This window comes from Lepeophtheirus salmonis, chromosome 6 (assembly GCF_016086655.4).
Source record: "Lepeophtheirus salmonis chromosome 6, UVic_Lsal_1.4, whole genome shotgun sequence".
NCBI classification, from domain to species: Eukaryota; Metazoa; Arthropoda; class Copepoda; order Siphonostomatoida; family Caligidae; genus Lepeophtheirus; species Lepeophtheirus salmonis.
In genome coordinates, this window is record NC_052136.2 from 2,721,232 (window position 1) to 2,742,671 (window position 21,440).

Below are 21,440 nucleotides of genomic sequence, written 5' to 3' on the forward strand. Positions count from 1 at the left end.
GGATTATTGATATTGGACTTATTCTCATGTTGATTTTATGAGTGTAGTGCATATGAGTTGCTGGTCCGTGGGGAAGGTGAAATCCTTCCAGTGCCGCTTATCTGAGCATCAAAGAACCCTTCTAATATCCAAAAACAACCTGGCCCTCAGGTTATACAGATAAAATGTTAAAAAAAAAAGCTGTTTAAAGGCTGCCATCGCCTTGAAGACCAAAAAAATTGATACTATAACCAGAATCATATAATAAGCTTACATACAATTGTATGGTTGTTAAAAGATTGAATGTTTGGTTATACGGGTGCAATTTATTTTAATAGTGGGGTAAAATACTGGGAGGGAGATGGCTCGGGGAGTGAAATACTGATTATGAAAAAAAGAAAAAGAAACTTCGACATCTGACACCAAAAAATAGTGTAAATTTTTATGTTCATAATATGTGAGTTTATCCCTTATAGTATGAAAAGTCACAACGACTGGCGTTTGAGGGTTAGAAATATCATCTAGCCTACTCTAAAATATTTCTTTTTGAGCTGCCTCTATCATATGATTAAATCATTGATATTTAATTGAGATATATTCTTTGGAAAAAGTAAAAATTAGTGATGGGACGATTTCAAAAAAATTCCCGATGCCGATTATTTAATATTTTAAATAATAGTTAAAAAATACCATTTTGCTGTCAGGGTTGACCACAGAATTATATTTTAAGGGACTTGGTTTTTGAAAGTGAAAGAAAAAAAAAACTCAAAAAAAAAAAAAAATTTATTGAAAAAATTTGCCTATGCTCAAAAAATTAAATTTTTTGGGAAAAAATTTAAAATGCTAAAGTTTTTGGAAAAGAAAATTTCATAAATCTCCATCTGTTCTCAAAAATATCAAATACTAAATTTCTAATAAAAAAAATTAAAAAATACATTGTAGTTACTCGGAGAAAATTAAATTTTCTAGTAAATAGCCCAAATCCCTTTATTTGGAGGGGGGCGGGGGGCAATTTTTTTCTTCATAAATTAGAAAAGGAATGAACAGATAAATACCAGTAACAAATAAGATTTGGAATCGCTAATTACCCATTATTTTCCCAATGGCGATCCCGATTCCAGAAAAAAACATCCGATTCTCCAATTGCAATCACTAGTAAAAATATATCTTCTTTTTTTCAAGTTGCTTTCTTTAACACAAGAAATATAACAGCTGTCATTTTGACAATTATTCAAACTTTGTTATAATAAATTCAATGAAGTTCTAATCTATGTAGATAATTAGTCAATATTAAATCATTTATAATTGCATCCGCTTACAAAGTTGAACACCTTGTTTGTTTGTCTGTTTATAAGCAGGATTAAGGAAAAAAAAGTTACGAATCAATTTTAGTGAAAATTTGTAGGAAGAGTAAATACAGTGATGTAAATCCGGTGTGTTTTTTAGATGGCCCGTTTTTTTGGAATTGGTACTCAGAAAAATGGATTTTCTTTTCCTTAGCAGTTGTTATTATTATTTAATTCCAGAGTATTGAACATCCCTTCCTATATAGATTCAAAACCTGATTGAAAATTCGGATGTTCTCATAAACGAGGGAGCGTAATCCAGAGGATTTGTTGCGTAGTTATAATTGTAATTCCTTGTTGAACTCAAAGTAGAATGGGGGATAGACATTAGAGTAATTCTAGCAAATGTCCTTGTTTATATCATTGTCTCCTTCCTCCTTTATTCCAGCTAATATGGTTAATATTAATTGTATTCCTGTCCTTTTGGCAACGGAGCATAAGTATAGAATAACTTATTAGTTTGAGTATTTATGTATGATAAGAATAAATTCTGAAATAGCCATGACGTATCATTGGAGAAGAAGGAATCGTCAGGTGACAACAAAATACATAGGGTATTTTTGTGTTAGCGAGGTAACGCCATGATATCTTAATACACTCGTCGCCTTATTAAATAATGAATCTAAAAAGAAGAAACAGCACACGCATCAACCGTTTTTCTTTTTCTAATCGCTATACTTGTTTTTTTTCTTTAAACGCATCCCATCCTTAGGTATAACATATGTTGATGTTGCCTATGTAATAACTAATAACGAATAAGGAAAGTATCTTGAAGAACCTCTTCTGGATTCTGACTTTCCCTCGAGCGCTGTTTGCCACTTTCATCACAGTTTAAAACTGTTCTGAAACATTGTCTGTCATGCAAGGACCTCATGTTGCTTTTATTCATTTACATAAAATATCTAAAAATAGAAGAGAGAGAGAAAAAAAAAAAAAAAAATACACGACCCTGATATCAGGGGCGTCCGTAGGATTATATTTTATATTTTTTTGGGGGAGAGGTTTTTTGGTTTTGTTCGACAAAAAATCCAAAGCTATTCACAAAATATTAAGTTTTTTGAAAAAATTTTCAAACATTCATAGCTATTCACAAAATATTAAATTTTTGAAAAAAATAAAAATTTTATAGAAAAAAATTTTCAAAAATCAATGCCTCTTTTTAAAAAGTTATTTTTTTTTAAATTAAAAAATTAAATTTCAAATATAAAAGCAAAAAAACATTTTAAAATTAAATTTCAAAATTTTTTTTTTTTTGGAAAAGTTAAATTACATTTTCAATATTAAATTGTTCGAAAAAAAAAAATTGAAAAATTAAATCAAATTTTTTGAAAAAAGAGTTCAAATATTAAATTTTCTGGTAGAAAGAAAAAATTCCTTAATTCTGTTTTTGAAGGGGGCTAAAGGTCCTTCAGCCCACTCCCTGCGCACACCCTAATTATTTACAATACAATTGGTGCTCCACAATTAAAATTACTCGTAATTCATATATTCAATAAGAAAAATGTTTCTAATTTGCATTACTTACAATGAGGGAAATTGATATCAAAACATGGCTAAGGTAATCAAACGCAGATATTTATTGAAAATGTAATAACTGTTGAAACATAAATATGAAATCAAATAGCATAAATTGAAGTAACATAGAACCCGAATTATAAACCGTCAAATGAAGATAACTATGATAATTTTATTTAAAAAAATGGCGTAGACGTTACCTGTTATCAGAACTTGGAAGGAGGGGGCAATTATTAAAGTTGTAAAAATTATGACCTACCGGTTTCTAAAAACATAAAATAACTACAAGCCAAAATTAATTCCGACAATTTGAAGAATGTTTGAGAGATGTAATTACATTCCATAAAATTATTTGCAAGCAGCAGCAACATGAATGGAACAGGAAAAATCCCACTCCATATCCGGCTAGAGCATAGACAGGCATTAATCAGATGACGATACTAAATTCCAGTGATGGGCAAGTTATCTGTTTAACCAGTTTTGTTTAACTGAATTAACTTTAGAGTAATTTAAGTTAAATTAACTTACCGAACCTTGGTTAAGTTAATGCTTATTTTGATGTTAAAAATAACTATTTAATTTCAAGTCAATTAAGAGATTTATTGATGGTACATAATAAAAATTATTCTGTCGGTCTGTCTGTCTGAGATTTTCTCCACTTCCAATTGAACGATCAAGGAAAACATAGCAGATTCAAACTCCCAACAACAACATCTGTTTTGAAGCAAAAAAGGGAAGTTTGCTTCGTATGATAACTACCAGAGGAGGCAAATCTGGAATGAATCACGTTCAACGACGTGTCTGCGTTTTTTCACTTAAACTTTAAGTTGAGTTTAGGTCATAAGTATAGTTAAGTTTAGGACTGACACAACTACACTACTGACACTTAAAACTCTCAAGGAAACCCTCAGTGTAACTCTCCATCTACAAAACGGTTGACTTTATACTTAGATGTTCTATCACCAAGAATAATGATAGCAGCTTTGAAAAATACGAAAACACTGTTAAGGGTTGCAACTATGAAATAACTACTACATATTTTTTTCTTATTTTTGTTTGTTTAACAACTACCGGGAATACCCGGTATTGATAGGAGTTATTTATCGTCAACAAACAGACAAATCGAAAAAAAAATATTCGTTAATAATATAGATATGTACTCTTTTCTTTTCTTTTTTAATATAGGACACTGAGGCTTAGCTACACTTGCTCGTTGCTACATTATTACTTCTTATATCAAGTAGTCAGGCAGTTCTAAGATATGAAACACACAATCCAAAATGAGGCATCGAGAGAATATTAATCACTTTGCTATATTAATATAGATAATTATAAAAATCTGTACATTTATAAATAAAACCTCATCCAAGAATGTTTTCTAAATATCTATAAAGGTTTTTGGGTATGGTTATATTGTTCAATTTTGATTTAAAAAAAAGTTTATTAAAATTTCTCTAGGAAATAAAGTCATCTCGAGAAAAAAAAACAACAACCCTAGCTATGGATGCATTTCTCTTGCCACTTTCTATACACACTCCGAATGTTCTGTGTAAAGATATTTTAAGAAATATTTGCACTGAAAAAAATGACTGAGGATGTTATTTTTGAAGATCTCAAGAGAATAAAGATATAATACTAATTAAGACTAAAACTCGGGAGACAAAAGATGGACATATTGCTGTAAAAATATGAAACTATAAGAATTGAATATGACAGTTTTGAATTCTGATTTGATATACTCTTCGCCTCTTTCCTTAGAGTATCTTTAGTCTCTATGTAGCGTTTATCAATATTGGCAACATATGCCAATTCAATTCGAGTGTTAAAAATCTAGTAAACCGTTCAAGAAAACAAGCAATGACATTCAAACAAACATACTATTAGAATAGACTTTAAAAGTTGACAGCATAATATTATGCTAGAAATTGCATGAAAACAAAATATTTTAGGAAAAAGTTTATGAATAAACATGAAAATTGACTTTTAAGTTAGTCAAAATACCTACTAGAGTGTCTCAGTTCCCGGGAAATTGTATTTGAGCGGAATCCCGGGACACAATTTTGAGGAATTCACAATTTGGTGGTTGGAAGGGCTGTAGACCCCACCCCAAATTAAGAAATCTGTGCTTTTTACTAGAAATTTTATATTTCAATTTTGTTTTCATAAAATTAAATTAAATTTTTCAGGAAAAAATTTAATTTTCCGCGAATAGCTATGAATTTTTTGAATTTTTTCTGATAAAATAAATAGGTTTAACTCACATACACACAAAAAAAAAAGTATACTACCGTAGCTTTGTCTAAAAAATCATTTTATACTTCTCCAAACTTCTTTTGATTAGATATGATCAATCTTTTGAATCCAAATACCTCTGTCTATGCAATTCTTCGGTTAGTTTGGGAAGACCAATGAGTTTTACAATTCTACATCAAGTAATTAAAAGGCTGGATATCCGGGAAATTAAGATTTATTGTTTTCAAATGAAGATAATATTACTTCATTTTACCTACAAATTTATGACATAAACATTTGGGGTTGTTGCTAATCACATGGAAATTCGAATAAATAGACGTCTAACAATACATGTCACTATTAAATACATTATGAGAAAATGTTGTCTCCGAAATGACAATGAATCTAGGATATTTTTTGCCACGCCTATATTTTGATAAAAATGATCAACTGTAAAGGTATATTATTACGGCACAAGGGCAAATCTCCATACTAAATTATGTTCAAATTTATATGAATTGATTACATGATTATAGTTCAAATCAGGACTAAAATATTGATGATACAATAGAGCAACTGTTTAAATGGCTCGTTGTGGTATTGAAGAACACAATATTATTTTTTAAAGCCTATGTTTAGGCCGAAATAAAAATTTATGTATTACTATTAGCTATTTTCAAAAAGATCGTCGTTACTATATAAATTTCAAAGAAGTGAGGGTCATAATATGCATAGACCCACCAGTGGACCCTGGTACATAAATTACTTATTGATTAATAGAATATGTTAAGTTTATTATCAAAAAAATATATCTAAATACTTGATGAATATGTCGAAAAAAAAAGAAAGAGGAAAACTACAGTAAAATTTGATGAAATCAGCATTTATAAGAAAAGTAATTTTTTGCAGTAGAGGGAGGGAAATTCAAAAATTAATTATTTTTCTACAGTGCTTAAAATATGCCCTTGAATATGGAAGTTAAGTCTAACATCGAATTTGATTAACATCCCTTCCACCTATTTGAATTTCAGTCTACATAAATTGCAGTCTCTGGTCTGAATTTCAGTTTGGACCGAAATATAGGTCTGGAACTAGAGAAAAATCTGTCCCGGACCAAGTCCAAACACAAAAACATATATTATGCCTGACCAATAACTTTACCGAATACATTTTCGCCTCTCAGAGATTTTGCCGCCTTTTTTAGGTTCAGTATTATCGATTCGAACATTACCTTTAGTCTTATCTGTTGTATAGCTCAGTTGTAGACATTAAGAAGAAGAAAGATGCAAAAAATTGAGGAAATAGAGACCGAATAATGTTTAGAAGGACAAAGAAGTAACAAATCACGGATCATGAGTCTATTTCGAAAGGACTAATTGCGTAGTGACACCTTACTCATAGATTCATGACCTTATTGGATGCTTGAAGAAGTGTAAGAAACTTTATCAATAGGAAGAAATGACGAGCCTATAATATAAAAAAGTCTGTATATAACAAATGGGCCAAAAAGTCTCAGGCTTAACAAAGAAAAAACGGTTTTTTTTTCATTCAAAATTAGCTTTTTTTTTTTTTTTTTTATTCACGTTACGAAGCAATGCCCCTTAGCACTTTTCAAGCCAATGCTTAGCTTCAATGGTAATTTTTCCCATTAAGAATCAGTGTAAAATTAAAACACGATTCGTTTTTTTTGAAAAGCCCGAGGTTTTGTTTTTTTCAACTTATTAATGGTTATGCAATCAAATTCAGCCTCTTGTAAAAAATTTAAACTCCAAAAAAATTTCCACAATATGGTTTCTTATCTAGAAAGCATATCCACCCCATAATTAAAATCATGGGAACGCTTTTGCGAATTGGCCGCGTGGTTTGTGAATATCTCCCTAAGAAAATACTGTTGTCAGTAAATTATTTTTCAAAAACTTAAATGAATAAATCAACTAATTTTCATGAGTAAAATATGACTTTACTCTTAATTTATTAATAGTATAAATTTATAGCATTGTTCTTAGATATTATTCATTTTTAATTTTCTAATCCAAACTGTTATATTTTAAATTTATATGTTAACACATGGACTGAAAAGTCCCGGGCATAACAAAGAAAACACGTTTTTTTCCTCATTCAAAATTGTTTTTTTTTATTCACTTTATGAAGTGGAGTTCCCATAAGACTTTTCAAGCCATTGCTATGCTCGAATGGTATTTTTCCCCATCAAAAAACAGTTTAAAATTAAAACAGGATTTTTTTAAATCCATTGTTTTGGAAATATCAAAAAAAATTGCGTCACACTTACCTCAATAAATCACAAACTAAAGAAGAAATTGTCATAAAATCTTTGCAACTGTCTTGAAAATGAGCGGAATTTAAAAAAACGCCATCTATAGTAAGTGTGAACTAAGGAACTTTTCAGCCATTGTGTTATGTCATGGAGAAAAATCTCCAAGATTTGAAACTACCCGAGGGAAAAGGATTGCAGCAAAATTACCTACAACCTGAAATAATTTAATGCAGGATTTCTAGGTTAATTATGGTAGGTGTAAAATCCCGGGAAGACGGGATCCCGCTACATATCATACGTATAATCGGTAAATACTACTATGCCACCCCGTATTTTTATTGTTCTAGCTTGAAATTACAATCAAATATAATATTTTTCGAAAAAGTTCATGAATAAACATGAAAATTCACTTCTTAGTTAGTCGATATCATATTATATACGAACATAATATAACATAAAAAGCAACCAAATGTACTTGTAAGTAAATAAACTGCCTTTAAATTGGTTTGCACGCCTTTTTCTCTCTCTCTTAATTCACTCGCCTTGTGCGTTTCTAAAAGTATATACACACACACACACAGACTGAACCGTACAATGAAAGCACTAAGCAATATTAGAAACCATAAAGCAATGACAAACTGAAGATATGACATCTGATGTAGACTCAGTGTTGACTCTAGTCTCTCCTCCTTGAAGTGCCAATTGCTGTGAACATAAGATTGGAAGGTTAATGTGTTTGTACTTCAGAGTGTTTAAAGAAGCATACAAAGGATAGAAAAAAACGACTCAACTCTAGATTCGCCCATCATGCAAAAAATTCTTATATTTTGTATATTGTATAGTCAAGGTAAGGGTTTGCTTTATTATTTTCTTTGCTATCTGTTCATTATTGGTCATTCATTAAATAAACCATTATTTAGCATCTTCAGCACAAAAGCAAGCTAGAAATTTTATTATCAAAATTGAATCTTGATTATTATATTTGTATCCTTAAATGGATGATTATCGTCAAATTTTATCAACAAATAATACTTATTAGCCTTTTGGAAATTTGGCTAATAACGTAGCCATATACACAATATTTGGGAAAAATTCTACAGTAATTAACTGCTACCGAACGGCCATTATGTTCAATAATATTAAGTGTCAAAAATATCGCATCGTCCCTGTATTTTATCAATCCTCATAAATATTTGATAAATTTGTTAAAAGTTATAAAATCCGTGATTTCAAAAAAGTAGAATTTCGATTACCGCTAGTTTTTTTTATCTGGTCAAAAAGTAACATATGCAAAATTTCATTGTATTACCACGATGTCATCTTTAGGTCGCACACCTCAGACAAATTTTTGAAAAAGGCAAAAGTTTTATATTTAGTAATATTATCTTTGGACACGAATAAATAAGAAAAGCTGTTAATTTAATCAAGGCCGTTTATTCGATTTTTGATCTCCAAATTTTCCAACGGATATCCGAATTTAACCGACACTAAATATAAAGAAATGTTTTAACGAAATAAAATCCGGAACAAAATATTTTTGGGCTCCTTTTCTTCAAAATTTAAAAAATATATATAAATCGTGTAGATAGTTTATTTAATTACGTTTTTAAAACGAGCAATATTTATTGCTCGTTTTAAAAAGATATTATTTTAAAAATAAAGGTCAACATTGATATGGTAAAAGATAATCACATTTTTGAATCAATTATATGAAATGACCTTTATTTTTATAATTACATAAATTTAAATTCGATATTTAAAAATTTAGTCCAAAGTTGTTAATTCAATAAATACAGCCGACATTAGGATTTTTCTTTGGTGAATGTTGATTAACTTTTTGAGGAATCTTTGACAGAAGACTTATTTTTGTATAAGAAAAGACACATAAATGAAATTTTATTAGAAAGTCAATTAGAATATCCTTTTATTTTGAACATTGCCAGCGTAATAGGAAGTGACAAAAAATAACATAATATAAAAGATATTTAATTTTTATTTAATACAAATTCAAAATTTTGATGGCATTCTGTCATTTTTTTCCTCCAAAAACACTTAATTTTCAACAAGTTTGACAACCAAATCAGTTCGAAAATGTTTTTAAGTTGTGGCAACAGAATCAAGATTCCAAAAAGTAATGGTACTTTATATAAACAATTCAATTCAATAACTAAACCATCATCTATTTATTATTAAGTGAACGTTTTATCAATGCTCATAAATATTTAATGAATTTTTTAAAAGTACGTATAAATATATTTGAACATTGCCAGCGTAATAGTATTAAATGTCATGTTCGATTTTTGGATAATAATATATAATGTATAATCATTAATATAAAAGATGTATTGACTTGAGGAATTAGAAAGTCAACTCTTTTGCTAGTAATAATTAATTAATTTAAAAAAAAATATATAATATGCAATTTTTCAGAGATATTTTTGTAAATTTTCTGTGAATAGCTATGGACTTATGATTTTTTTTTGTTTAAAAAAATTTATATTTGGAATTACATATCCGAAATGTTTTCCAAAAAAATAAATTTTCTGTGAATAGCTTTGGATTTTTGAATTTTTTTTTAAAAAATTAATATAGGAAATTGCGGTTTTGAAATTTTTTCAAAAAAATTACATTTTCTGTGAATAACTATGGATTTTTGAAATTTTTTTCAAAAAATTAATACTTGACATTACATTTCGGAAATTTTTTCCAAAAAATTTAATTTTCTGTGAAAAGTTATAGATTTTTGAAATTTTTTTCCAAAAAAATTATTAATTGAAATTATATTTTTGAAATTTTTTCCAAAAAAATTATTAATTGAAATTATATTTTTGAAATTTTTTCCAAAAAATTAAATTTTCTATGAATAATTATTGTTTTTGCAAATTTTTTTGAAAAAATTTAATATTTGAAATTTTTTTCTAAAAAATAAAATTTTTTGTGAACGGCTATGTATTTTTGAAATTTTTTTCCAAAAAATTATCAATCATCAAGTTTTTAGTACCTACATCTTGTTGCTTTTTTTTAGCTTGGTATTTTGGGTTTTATTAGTGAACTGAGTTTTCTCCCATTTTCCTTGGAGCTAAAATATATCAAATTTCAAAATATAACTGCATAATTTATTATATATTTACGAGTGATATAATTACTGAGGGCATTTGAGTTACATAATATGTCACAGATTACTTGTCAACAATTAGTAATTTCCTACAGAAAAATCAAGAATTACTCCTTTAATATGTCAATCAACAGTCCAATCATTATACATATTTGTCACAAGAGTACCGAAAAATCTTTATTTAGAATACGCTTGTTCGTATTTTTTTTTTTTTTTGCTACTTGTACAATAGTACAACATTGCCCATTGTCCATATACGACATAGTTGATGTATCAACATAAAAGCAATCTTTCATAAAAACTCTCAAAAATGAATAATTCCCATATTTTTTTTTACTTCATACACATAAACGTTCCTTTATTTCATAGACTTATTTCGATCAATTTTGGGGCTTCATATACTAATTTCTGGAATGAAGTAGTATGCTTAAGATTATTAATTATTCAATGGAATCTTCATTTGATATATGTTACTTTTTTTAGTTCCGATATAGCCTTTCCAAAATAATCTTTGTATTTTATCAACAGATTGATAATTTTTATACGATCTTTTAATGTAATTGGTGGCGTCTATGAATGTTTTATACAAATATACGTTATTAATAGAGCTATAGATAATTATACTAAGAATAAATATGTAATAATCAAAACACACTTTTGTGAAGATTTATTCTAAAATGCTTTTGTATTGACGGACTATATATATATAGTACACATATGAATTAGTAACCACTTTCAAGCCATGCGGTATGATATGCAAGTTTTTTTATTAGTATTGATTATTGAGTCATGCCTACCCTTGATGAGGCCCTTACTCATGCTTTGCATAAATAATTCAATTTAAAAAATAATATTTCCTTTCACGAATAAAATAAATATATAATAGATTTTTTCTAACAGGAAAAAATAAGTTCTTCTAATTACACACTTCCTCCTGTGGAATCCTCTTATATATATTATGACATATAGAGCGTTTTATTGTTAATTTTCCTCCTATTAAGGTCCAAAACAAGGGAGTTTTATAAGAATAAGACCCCTTTTTGTTATTCCTATTAAAAAAAATATTTAGTTTTTCGTAATGTATTTGGATAACAAAATGGAATCAACTAATAAGGACTTAAAACTTTACTCCCTATCAAAAAATATCATATCTATTAACGCAGAGGTGGGCAACCAATGACCTGCGAGTGAATTTTGATCTGCCCGCCATCCTATCATGAACAATCATCTAAATATAGCCATACTAATCCACCCTGACTCGGCAGCGATAGCTGTTTGGGCCTCAGCTATGGCACTATAAAGCTTTTGACCCCTAGTCTCCAAAGGCTGCCGACCCCTGTCATAACGTCAAGTTCTAGTATATATATATATAAAATCAGATCCTAAATATGTAGAGTTGTATAAAATATTACCTTCACGCGTGCAAGATTTTTGTATAGTTTGCAATCTGAAGAGTGTTTTTTTATTTTCCAAAACTATTACGATTATTAGTTAATTCTTGAAGAGAACATATGCAACTATAAAGTAATCACAAGTGTGTGTGCTTATGAATGGCTAAGAGCAACAATAGGGCATGGGTTTTAGGAAGGATTAGTGTACAGTCTCTTTTAATCTGGGTAGAATTGAGGATTGGCATCCGCGTAATTCTGGCCTAAGTATGTCCTTATTACTTGGAGAGTGGGATTTGTGTTTTTTCCTAGCTCTCAACGAATCTAACTTAACGTCATGATAGCTAAGTTGCTCTTTTTTCAAATATTCTTCAAATTGTCAAGGTGACCCTTTCATGATACTGTTTCTATTATTATTATTAGATAAAATCAGTCATATTTTATACTGTAGACAACAAATTAACCATTAAAATTACAATAATAACACTTTGTTCCACAATTACTCTGTTTTTCATACCTCTAATCCATTTGAAATATAACTAATAGGTAGAAATCTACCTATTTAATAAGGATTCACTGGTCATCATAGACATCAAGTAGTATTCAATACAGCTTTTTGAAGATTTAGTTCCGTTGTAATAAAAATATCTACGATGAGCGGTGATGTACATCATCCTTTTCTTTTCCATACAATTTAATCTTTATGTGTGCACATAAAAGACGCAGAGTAAGACCGAGGATTTGTTGCGTAGTCCAAGTCCTTGTTGGACTAGGAGTAGAATTGAAGATCAACTTCGGAATAATTTTTGCCAATGTCTTTGCATATTTCCTTCTCTTCCTTCTCCCTCGTTACAGCTGTTTGTAGCTGATCTAATCAAACATCATGACAGCTGCTCTCACCCAAAACTTACATTAAAATGGCAGGGTTATCATGTTGATTTTCGGTTTCTTTATTATTTAACATGTACAAAATGCTAACGATTTTTATCACTAAGTGTGAGCGTTCAAGATATATGACGTCAATGAAAACGCTCTATAACACTTTTCAATCATTCTTTTAAACACCATCACAGGTGTAAAAGCAGTTGTTGAATCTACTACAATGAAGTGCTCTGTTGAATGGATACATTATATCAAATGTGTCACTCACTCAGTGAATTAGTTTTAATTACTCTACAGTATAGTAATTGATATTAAATTATATGTTTATGCCTCAGGCCACACAGAGGTAATGAGCCTCACGAAGAAAAGGCAAAAAAGATGAAGAAACTTTTTGTTTTTTCAAAAATGATGACCACTGTCATTTCCTTTTGAATGTACTTCATAGATTTGTGGGAAATGATTTTAATAAGTTTAATTGGTAATATTGGAATGGTTTCCAACTTGATTTATGTATACCATATATTGAGGTTTTCCATATATATTTTCGTCAAAAAAATAATGATTTATTATACAAAATACTTGAAGTTATTATATATATATATACATTTATTTAAACATAGTTGGAAATGAATGATTTTGGTAGCTCATTAAAGACTTACAACAGAACAAAAAACTACGAAAAAAACAAAGGAAGTAATATATTTAAAAATAGTCACTACACATTGAAAGTGAAATAGTCAAAAATTATTACAGGGTGGTCTTGAATTAGTGTCCAATATAAAAAACAACCTTATAAACAGACTATGGCTTGTATTAGAATATTACTTAGTAGGACACAAAACTCTCAGTAACATTCAATTACGCTGTTATCTCTGTTAAGTGTAACTACGAGGTTTCATTCAAAAAACAGCTGAAACAAAATTTAAAAAGTTATGTTTTTATCTCATGTCTCTAAGTGTAAAAATATCAGAGCAACAGCAAAAAAGGCAACGCGTTGGTATCAATGTCGAAAAACCTGCAGACACCGTTTGCATCTCAATTTGGACTGTCTACATTATTAAAAAGTCCATTACAACCTCATACAGCCAGGAAAAACCAAAACTTCAGTAGAAACAATAAAGAAAACTTCTGGCCTCCCTCCATGTGGCCCTCCTCCAGCCCTGACCACGAACCCCTTGATTTTGCAGTTTGGGACATCTGTAAGAAGAGTGGCTGCCACACCTATCATCAAAATTTGGAATTGCTCCAAACTGTCATCATGACAGCGTTGGCCAAGAGCTGCCAATCTGTTAGCCGGGGTGATTAGACTATTATAGTTTATGAGGGAGGCCATATTGAATAACAACTATAGCCAAATATAGTATTTAAACATATCACAAATTAATTTTGAGTCGTGTTTTCTTGATTTCATAAAAATCAAATTTTTCGTAATTTTGTGTCTACACTCTGTATTTATCAATACTTTTTTACAACACAAATATTGCCCACTATTTTGGAAAAAAAATAGTCCAAAAGTTAATATTTTGTTGAAAAAAATTTAAAGAATTAAATTTTTTGAAATTGTTTTTCAAAAATCCAGAGTAATTCACACAAAAATAGATTTTTTTTGATTTTTTTTTCAAAACTCCACATGTGGCCAGAAAAACTTAAATTTTTTGATAAAAAAATTCAAAAGTTAAATTTCCAATATTTAATTTTTTCGACAAAATTACAAATATTCAATTTTTTTGCAAAAAAATTCAAAAATCTACAGCTTTTCACAACAAATTTAATTTTAATAATAAATTTTTTCCCAAAAAAATTTCAGATATAAAACTTTTTCAAAATTATTTCAAAAATCCAAAGCCATTCACCAAAAAATTAGTTTTTTGCGAAAAAATTCAAAAATCCATTGCTATGCACAAAAATTTAATATTTTCAAAAAAATTTCAATGTTAAATTTTCTTGTAAAGATTATATAATTTGCGGAGACCCCTGATTAAACTTAATGAGACTTTATATAATTATGAACCACCCTGTATTATATTTTTCATGATTCAGTCTTGATTTATATTATTTTTTCTACCAACACTTTAAGTACTTTATGTATATATAATTATTACATATTTCTATACCAAAGGTCCTTAACATAATAGCATAAAATTGTGATCACTGTTCCATTTTATTTATTTTTTAAAACGAAGCTACGTGCATGAATATACTTCATACTCTTACACGACATAAAATTGACTTTAAATAATGTTGTAGGTGTGGTTTTCATATGTTAACAATTAAAATAATAAATAAAAAAACTGAGTAGTATTCCAAATTTAATTATTTTTGTCTATTCATGATTGTTATAAATTAATTGATCCGTAATATTATAAACATGCATTGCAGGTAATTTTAACATTCATACAGTTATGTAAATTGAAGTAGGTCGACTATCAAATTTTTGAAATGTGAGATATTGGGAAGTTTCTAATACTATGAAAGACATTTCCATGCCAAATTTCAGAACAATGGAACGCATTTTGAAGGATCCCTAATAGGAATTGTTTAACGTCCGACTCGAATTGTCTAGTAGACTGGTTTGATTTTCATCTTTATCTCGAATTACGATTACGGGAAGTGCGGGAAAAGTTTTCATATGGCATAAAAATTACGTTTGCGAAATTAAAAATTATTTGCAAAAAATAAGTAAGTTGATCTTGTCTTTAACATAGAGTGAATGGAATTACCCGTCCACACAAAATAAATCATTTATTTGGAAATGTACCAATTTTAAAAATGTTGGCGTTTTGATAAATCTTTGATAATTTTCGCAGAATGTTTTTTTTTTTTTTTATAAATGGGAAATTTGACAATTATATATTTTTTAAATTGTGACAAAAGACAAAATTGACAAACAATTTTTATTAAGTTGTAAAGGATAAATTTAGTATAAACCCTTTTTGAAAAATTTTACAGTTCAAGAGAAGATTTATTTAAGAAAATAATTTTTTTTTTTTAATTTTTTGAAAGTTCTATTTTTTTCAGGAATTTGACGAAAAATATTTTTGTTTGACATAACATAATTTTGAATAGAGAAAGTTCTATATTTCACAATTGTGGCAGCATTAGTTTTTTTTTTCTGAGACGTGAACTGGCTTCAAGTACTCCAACTTTTATGAATCTTAAGAATGATCCGAGGGATTTTTCGGATCTTAAAAAACTTTTTTTTTTATAATGTGGATCTTAAAAATCATAATTTAATTAACTTGCTTAATCGTAGTTTAAAAAAAGAAGAAGATATCATTTATAATGAACGTAGCATCTTTATCCTTCTTTATCTTGATTAGTTCTTGGAGGAATATCTTCATGAACTGTTGCATTGCACGGTATCCGGAAAATTCCCACAGGAATTCACCGAAAAGAAACAGAAAAAGACCCAAAATCAGTTGGTAGTTAGCCAATTCTTCAAACTATGAATTTATTATTAAATAATAGTTGATAATTGTTCACAGCTTAAAATGAGCTAATTATAATTCAACCAATCAGCGTTCAGAACATTGATTAGGAGGACAAAAAACAGAAATAACGACCCCTGACAAAAAAATACAATGTATATTTGGTTGTCAGCTGTTGATGTTTGTTATTTTTCTTTTCCTTTAATCAGTGTTCATTATATTGATTGGTTAGATTTGAATGAGTTCTTTTTAAGCTGAGAACAGTTATTGAATAATAATTTCATAGTTGGAGTAATTGACTAACTACCTTGGGATTATTTTCTGTTTCTTTTTGGAGGAGTTTTACCAAAGAGTGCAAATATTTTGTACGATCCAAAAGGATCTTTTGCGTCCATTTTTGTTGCACCCAAACATCGAACTTTTACTTTAGACATGGAAATGGTTCCCAAACGGTTTTCTGGCTAATTTTTAGTTCCTCAGCAATGGAATAATTGAGCACATGCCGGTCTATCTTGAAGATTTTCATAATTTTATTCGACATTTTCGATGATTGGCTTACCAGAGAGTGCCTCAACTTCAATGTTCATATTACCAGAAAGGATTTTTAGGAACCACCATTTTTCTGTGGTGTTTGATACTGCATTATGTCCATAAACAATACAATTTTTTTGGCCACTTGTTCCGCCTTTTAAGCTTTTTTTTTAATGCAATGTATTAATCGTGAGATAAAGGTAATGCATAGACATTTAGCAAAAAACGCTCAGAACTTTTTACTTAATCTAATTATAAGTAATATTCTTGTTCTAATAGTAATAACGTTGGGTTATTTATTGTTTGGGAATCAGTAATCAGTTAAAGTGTAACCATATTCCGGATTCAAAGTTTATTAAGGTCCAAACTTTGGGTAAAATGCTCATAAAATTCGAGACAAGTATCTGTCTAATTTTGGTTTCGGATCTGGATCCGAAATTTAAGGTAATCCAAAATTCCTCAAATATTCACGTCTTAAGATCCAAACCAACGTGCATCCGAGGAAATGTAGATAAGGGGCGTCCACAGGGTGTAACCTGGACCCCCCCCCAAAAAAAAAAGTAATTTTTGGTTTTTTCTAAAAAAATTAATTTTTTTTTTCATTTTTTTCAATTCAATATAACTTTTCAATTATTTTTTTCCGAAACAATTTAATTTTTCTCAAGTAGGTATGGATTTTTGAAATTTATCTTCGAGAAATTTAATTTTAGAAGAATTTTTTAAAATTCAGAGTAGCTGATGATTTATGATTGATTTTTTTTTTCAACTTAATATTTGAAATTTTTTTGTGAACAGCTGTGCGTGTTTTATTTTTTTCTCCAAAAATTTAATTTCTTATAAATGACTGTGAATTTTGGAAATTTTTTTCGAAAAAATTTAATATTTGAATTTTTTTCAAAAAATTTAGTTTTCTGTAAATAGCTATGAATCTTAGAAATTTTTTTCTCAAAAAAATTTATAATTGACTTTTTTTTTTGGAAAGATATCCGAAAAGAAACCCCCCAAATAATATATATATATATAATTCCTGTGGACGCCCCAGTATATCCACCCTAACTTTAAATCAGAGCCCCTGAAAACAACCTACCCTAACGTACATATTGTTTTTTTTAACCTCCCCTTGTTTCAAAGAGTTTTTGATGATATACCATAAATAGCTATATAAAAAATAACTAAATCATTTTCATAATTCAAAATGCTTCTCCATAGCATTGTTTATAAATAAATACCCTGCAAGACCCTCCTTTTAAGAACTTTCCTTGAGCTTAATAATTCACTCTCCTTCTTGGAAGATATTTAAGAGGAGTAGGAACACTACTAACATTGATTAAACAATTGCAAAGAACCCGAGTTTTTGTATTCTTTTTTTATTTCAGCATATAAATTGTATATAATGTTATGTACATGAAACAATGTTTATGGTCGTTGTTTCGTAGAGGATTTATTTTATTTGTAGTCATAGTAATAATATTTAAATTAGTGGCAAAACCTTCATTATAATCCTGTAGGTTAATATGGTTTTTAACAGGGTTGAACCATTTCACAGCGTTTTTCAGTTCATTTAATTATTTCTGATTTTTTTCTTCTTCAGATACTGATGCATTAATTTCTTCAGGGGCACCTCAACAGGAGGGCCCATAGCTAGCTAGTAGTGTGTCGGTCCTTATTTATTTGGACTAGTCCAGTCTTAGGACCTTGGAATTTTTCTTATGAAAAGTAGTTGGTTTATTAACCCAAATAAGATATAATCAGTGTCCCATTTAAATCTGAACACTTTGAAAATTAAATTTCAACAGTAAATAATTCATTAATTAACAAAGAATTTCAACAAAATTAATACTATAAATAGATGTGTGTCTGAGCTCTCTTAATCATTAATGTAGCCGCCCTTAGCGGCAATTACGGCTTCCAGGCGACGGCAGAAGGCTTGACACACCCTGAGGATGTATTCATCTGTCATGGCGTCCCAGTGCTGGCTGACAGTGGCTTGGAGTGCCTTGGTTTTTGGATGACGAACACTACATTCCTTCCCTTCGATATGCACCCAAAGGTGTAGTAGAGGTTGTTGGCAGCAGGGCTGTAGGGGAACAAAAGTGTCAAAAAATATTTCAAAAGAGTCTTGCAATGGAGGAGATGGGGTTCTTTTGTTAATGTGTTAAAAGTGGCCTTTCCGCGAGCCTCTCTGGACAGTCTGCTGTTAAACCCCGAGATCTCTTGTATAAGTCCTCATGGGCTTGAGAAAATTGACCTTGGATGTTTTCTTGTACTCCTCCGGGTCCAGTTTGGCCTTTTTGACAGAGCTTTTATATACTCGAGTCTTCGGTAATAAGGACGGAAATAACACTAACCATAGCCATTCCATTTTTAAGAATTTACGATCATCATATAGCTATGTTGGCGACCAATTTGTGTCGGTTTTAGGGGGTAGAGAGTAATAAATACTTTGATATTTCTATATTTTTAAATTTACTTATATTATCCATCTTTATTATTATTACAGAAAATCCCTATTGTATATTAAATAACGGAGACTAAACATTCTTTTTTACATAATAAAACCTAAAAAACCGGACATTTCATTATAATATAAATGGAAGTCCCCTCGACACTCGAGATAGGATTTAAAATGAGAACATTTTTGGGAAAATGAGGACGGTTTGTCAACCAACATATATAAGTAAATAAAAAAGTTATACATTCAAAAAAGCCTGTTCTTTCAGTTCAATCATTCATTTTTTAAAGGAAATGCTTACCACGTGATCAATTTTTGGCAAAAAGTAGTTGGCTACGAAAAAACTTGGATTGTGTGACTTTATCATTAATTTTGTATTTTCCTTCGCAGAATTCACCTTGGGTGAATTCATGTATATTGAGGAGTTTAGTTATCGAGAAGTTCATGGTATTTTCAGTGCCCCTACTAAAAAACTATTCTGATAGCAAATTAAATTTTGACAGCAATGAATGCTAGAAGAATGTCGCTTAAATACATTTTTTTGTGTATCTCTCAATTTTTTTCTCGTTTGGGCTCTCAAGTGTACAAAATTGAATGGAAAACGAGTCCGGTAATGTTGTGTCCGTCCTTAGTTATTCGATCCAGTCCTAGAACCGGTCATATCAGTCCTTCGGACTATTCCTTAACTGTCGATCCTTACAAAAAATTTCCTGAAATTATCAATGTTATATTGAGCCATTTAAGATATTAGATATTTGTATTAAGGACATTGCACATATTTTGCAGAAAAAAAAAGAATCCTGTTTTCATTGTAATACAATATAATAAGAACATTTCGACTTAAATATAGGTAAAATTTATGAAATTATATAACTGAATAATTTAAAAAAGAAAATACTCTCAATGAAGTCACAAGGGACCTATTTTATTTTATGCAACGACTGACAAGTGGGAATGGATGGCGCCGGACTGGACTGCTAATAAACGGTGCTCTATTTCTACTCAATAACCAGGTATGGTTCTCAATATATAAAATAAAGGGCCTCTACAATCAGGGGCGTCCGCAAGGGGTGGACTGTAAATGAAAGAGTTTTTCTCCTAGCCAAGGAAATATTATTGATTTGGAAGAAAAAATTTTTAATGAATTTTTTTAATATTAAGAATCTCTTTTTAAGAACTATTTGATTCAAATCCTCGGACGAAGCAAAAACATTTAATCTATGCAGAAAATTCAAAAAAACAATTCCCCCCTATATTAAAAAAATATATTTATATATAATCTTACGGACACTCCTGATAATAGAAGGCGTCATTATCACAAATTGTAAACTAAAGTACTATTCTAATTCAATTTATCACCCGGCTTTCAAGTTTTGAAATCCGTTTGGTATGATATTTTATACCAAAGGCGTCACTCAACGGTACTCTCAAGTTTATTAATAAGCTCTGATAAATAGAAAATAATGTATGCATGCAAACCAAAATGTATATTTCCTTCAGATTAAACACGAAACTGTAATTGTGGTTTGTTTTGAGGCCTAAATGAAGGGTTTTTTTTTTCAAAAATTTAATATTTTTTGTAATGAATTCATTTGAAGGATTGTAATTATAAAACAAATATATCGAACTATTTTGATTGATGACGTGTGGGAAATGTAAGTTATAGCATAAGAGCAGGATATTGAATGGAAATTTGTAAGTTTCAAGCAAATTGCATTAGACTTGAGATCCTTGTTACCACTTGAATTCGTTCAATTAAGTCCCAACTACCTTTTAAAGTAACAGTTTGCTACAATTCTAAATTATGTCTTCGTTAGATTATGTATCACTCATTTAAGAATAGGGCTTATGCTAGTTTAGAAAAAAAAACCTAAATATTTCCAAGATGGCGTAGATGTACTAAGTTATCGTAATAAAGAATAATAAAGGCAGAATGGCGCCACTATCCTCGGGTATGTAAACAAACATCTAATAAGTAAACAACGCTTATGCTACGTTGGATGCCATTAACTTCAAGACATAGAAATGACGTCAGTGGTTCATATATATGATGACGTCAATTAGTAAGAAGTGTTTGTTTGTAACCCTACTCTTTTCTTGGGATTGCTTTCTTTCATCATTTGTGTGATAGTCCAAGTGATCCTATGCAAATTAGATGCAAAATATTTATTATAATAATGAGGATTTACAATCGGTCCCATCTTGCGACCTGTTCCTGTCCTAGAAAAATGTCCTGTATTCTAAAACACCCTCTACATGATATCATTATCACTAATATTAAATTTAAGTACCTTATT

At 29.5% G+C, this 21,440-nt stretch overlaps 1 protein-coding gene across 2 annotated transcripts in view; it reads left to right on the forward strand.

Annotated features, from left to right (window-relative positions):
• The first annotated feature begins 7,908 nt into the window (after positions 1-7,908).
• LOC121120607 (uncharacterized) overlaps positions 7,909-21,440 on the forward strand; it is a 59,352-nt gene continuing 45,820 nt past the window's right edge. The window contains exon 1 of one of the 2 annotated variants that reach the window (XM_040715481.2): positions 7,909-8,194. In XM_040715481.2, the coding sequence (XP_040571415.1) occupies positions 8,155-8,194 (40 nt within the window). In that variant the 5' untranslated portion in view covers positions 7,909-8,154. The remainder of the gene's footprint in view (positions 8,195-21,440) is intronic. The other variant, XM_040715482.2, reaches the window with a different exon arrangement.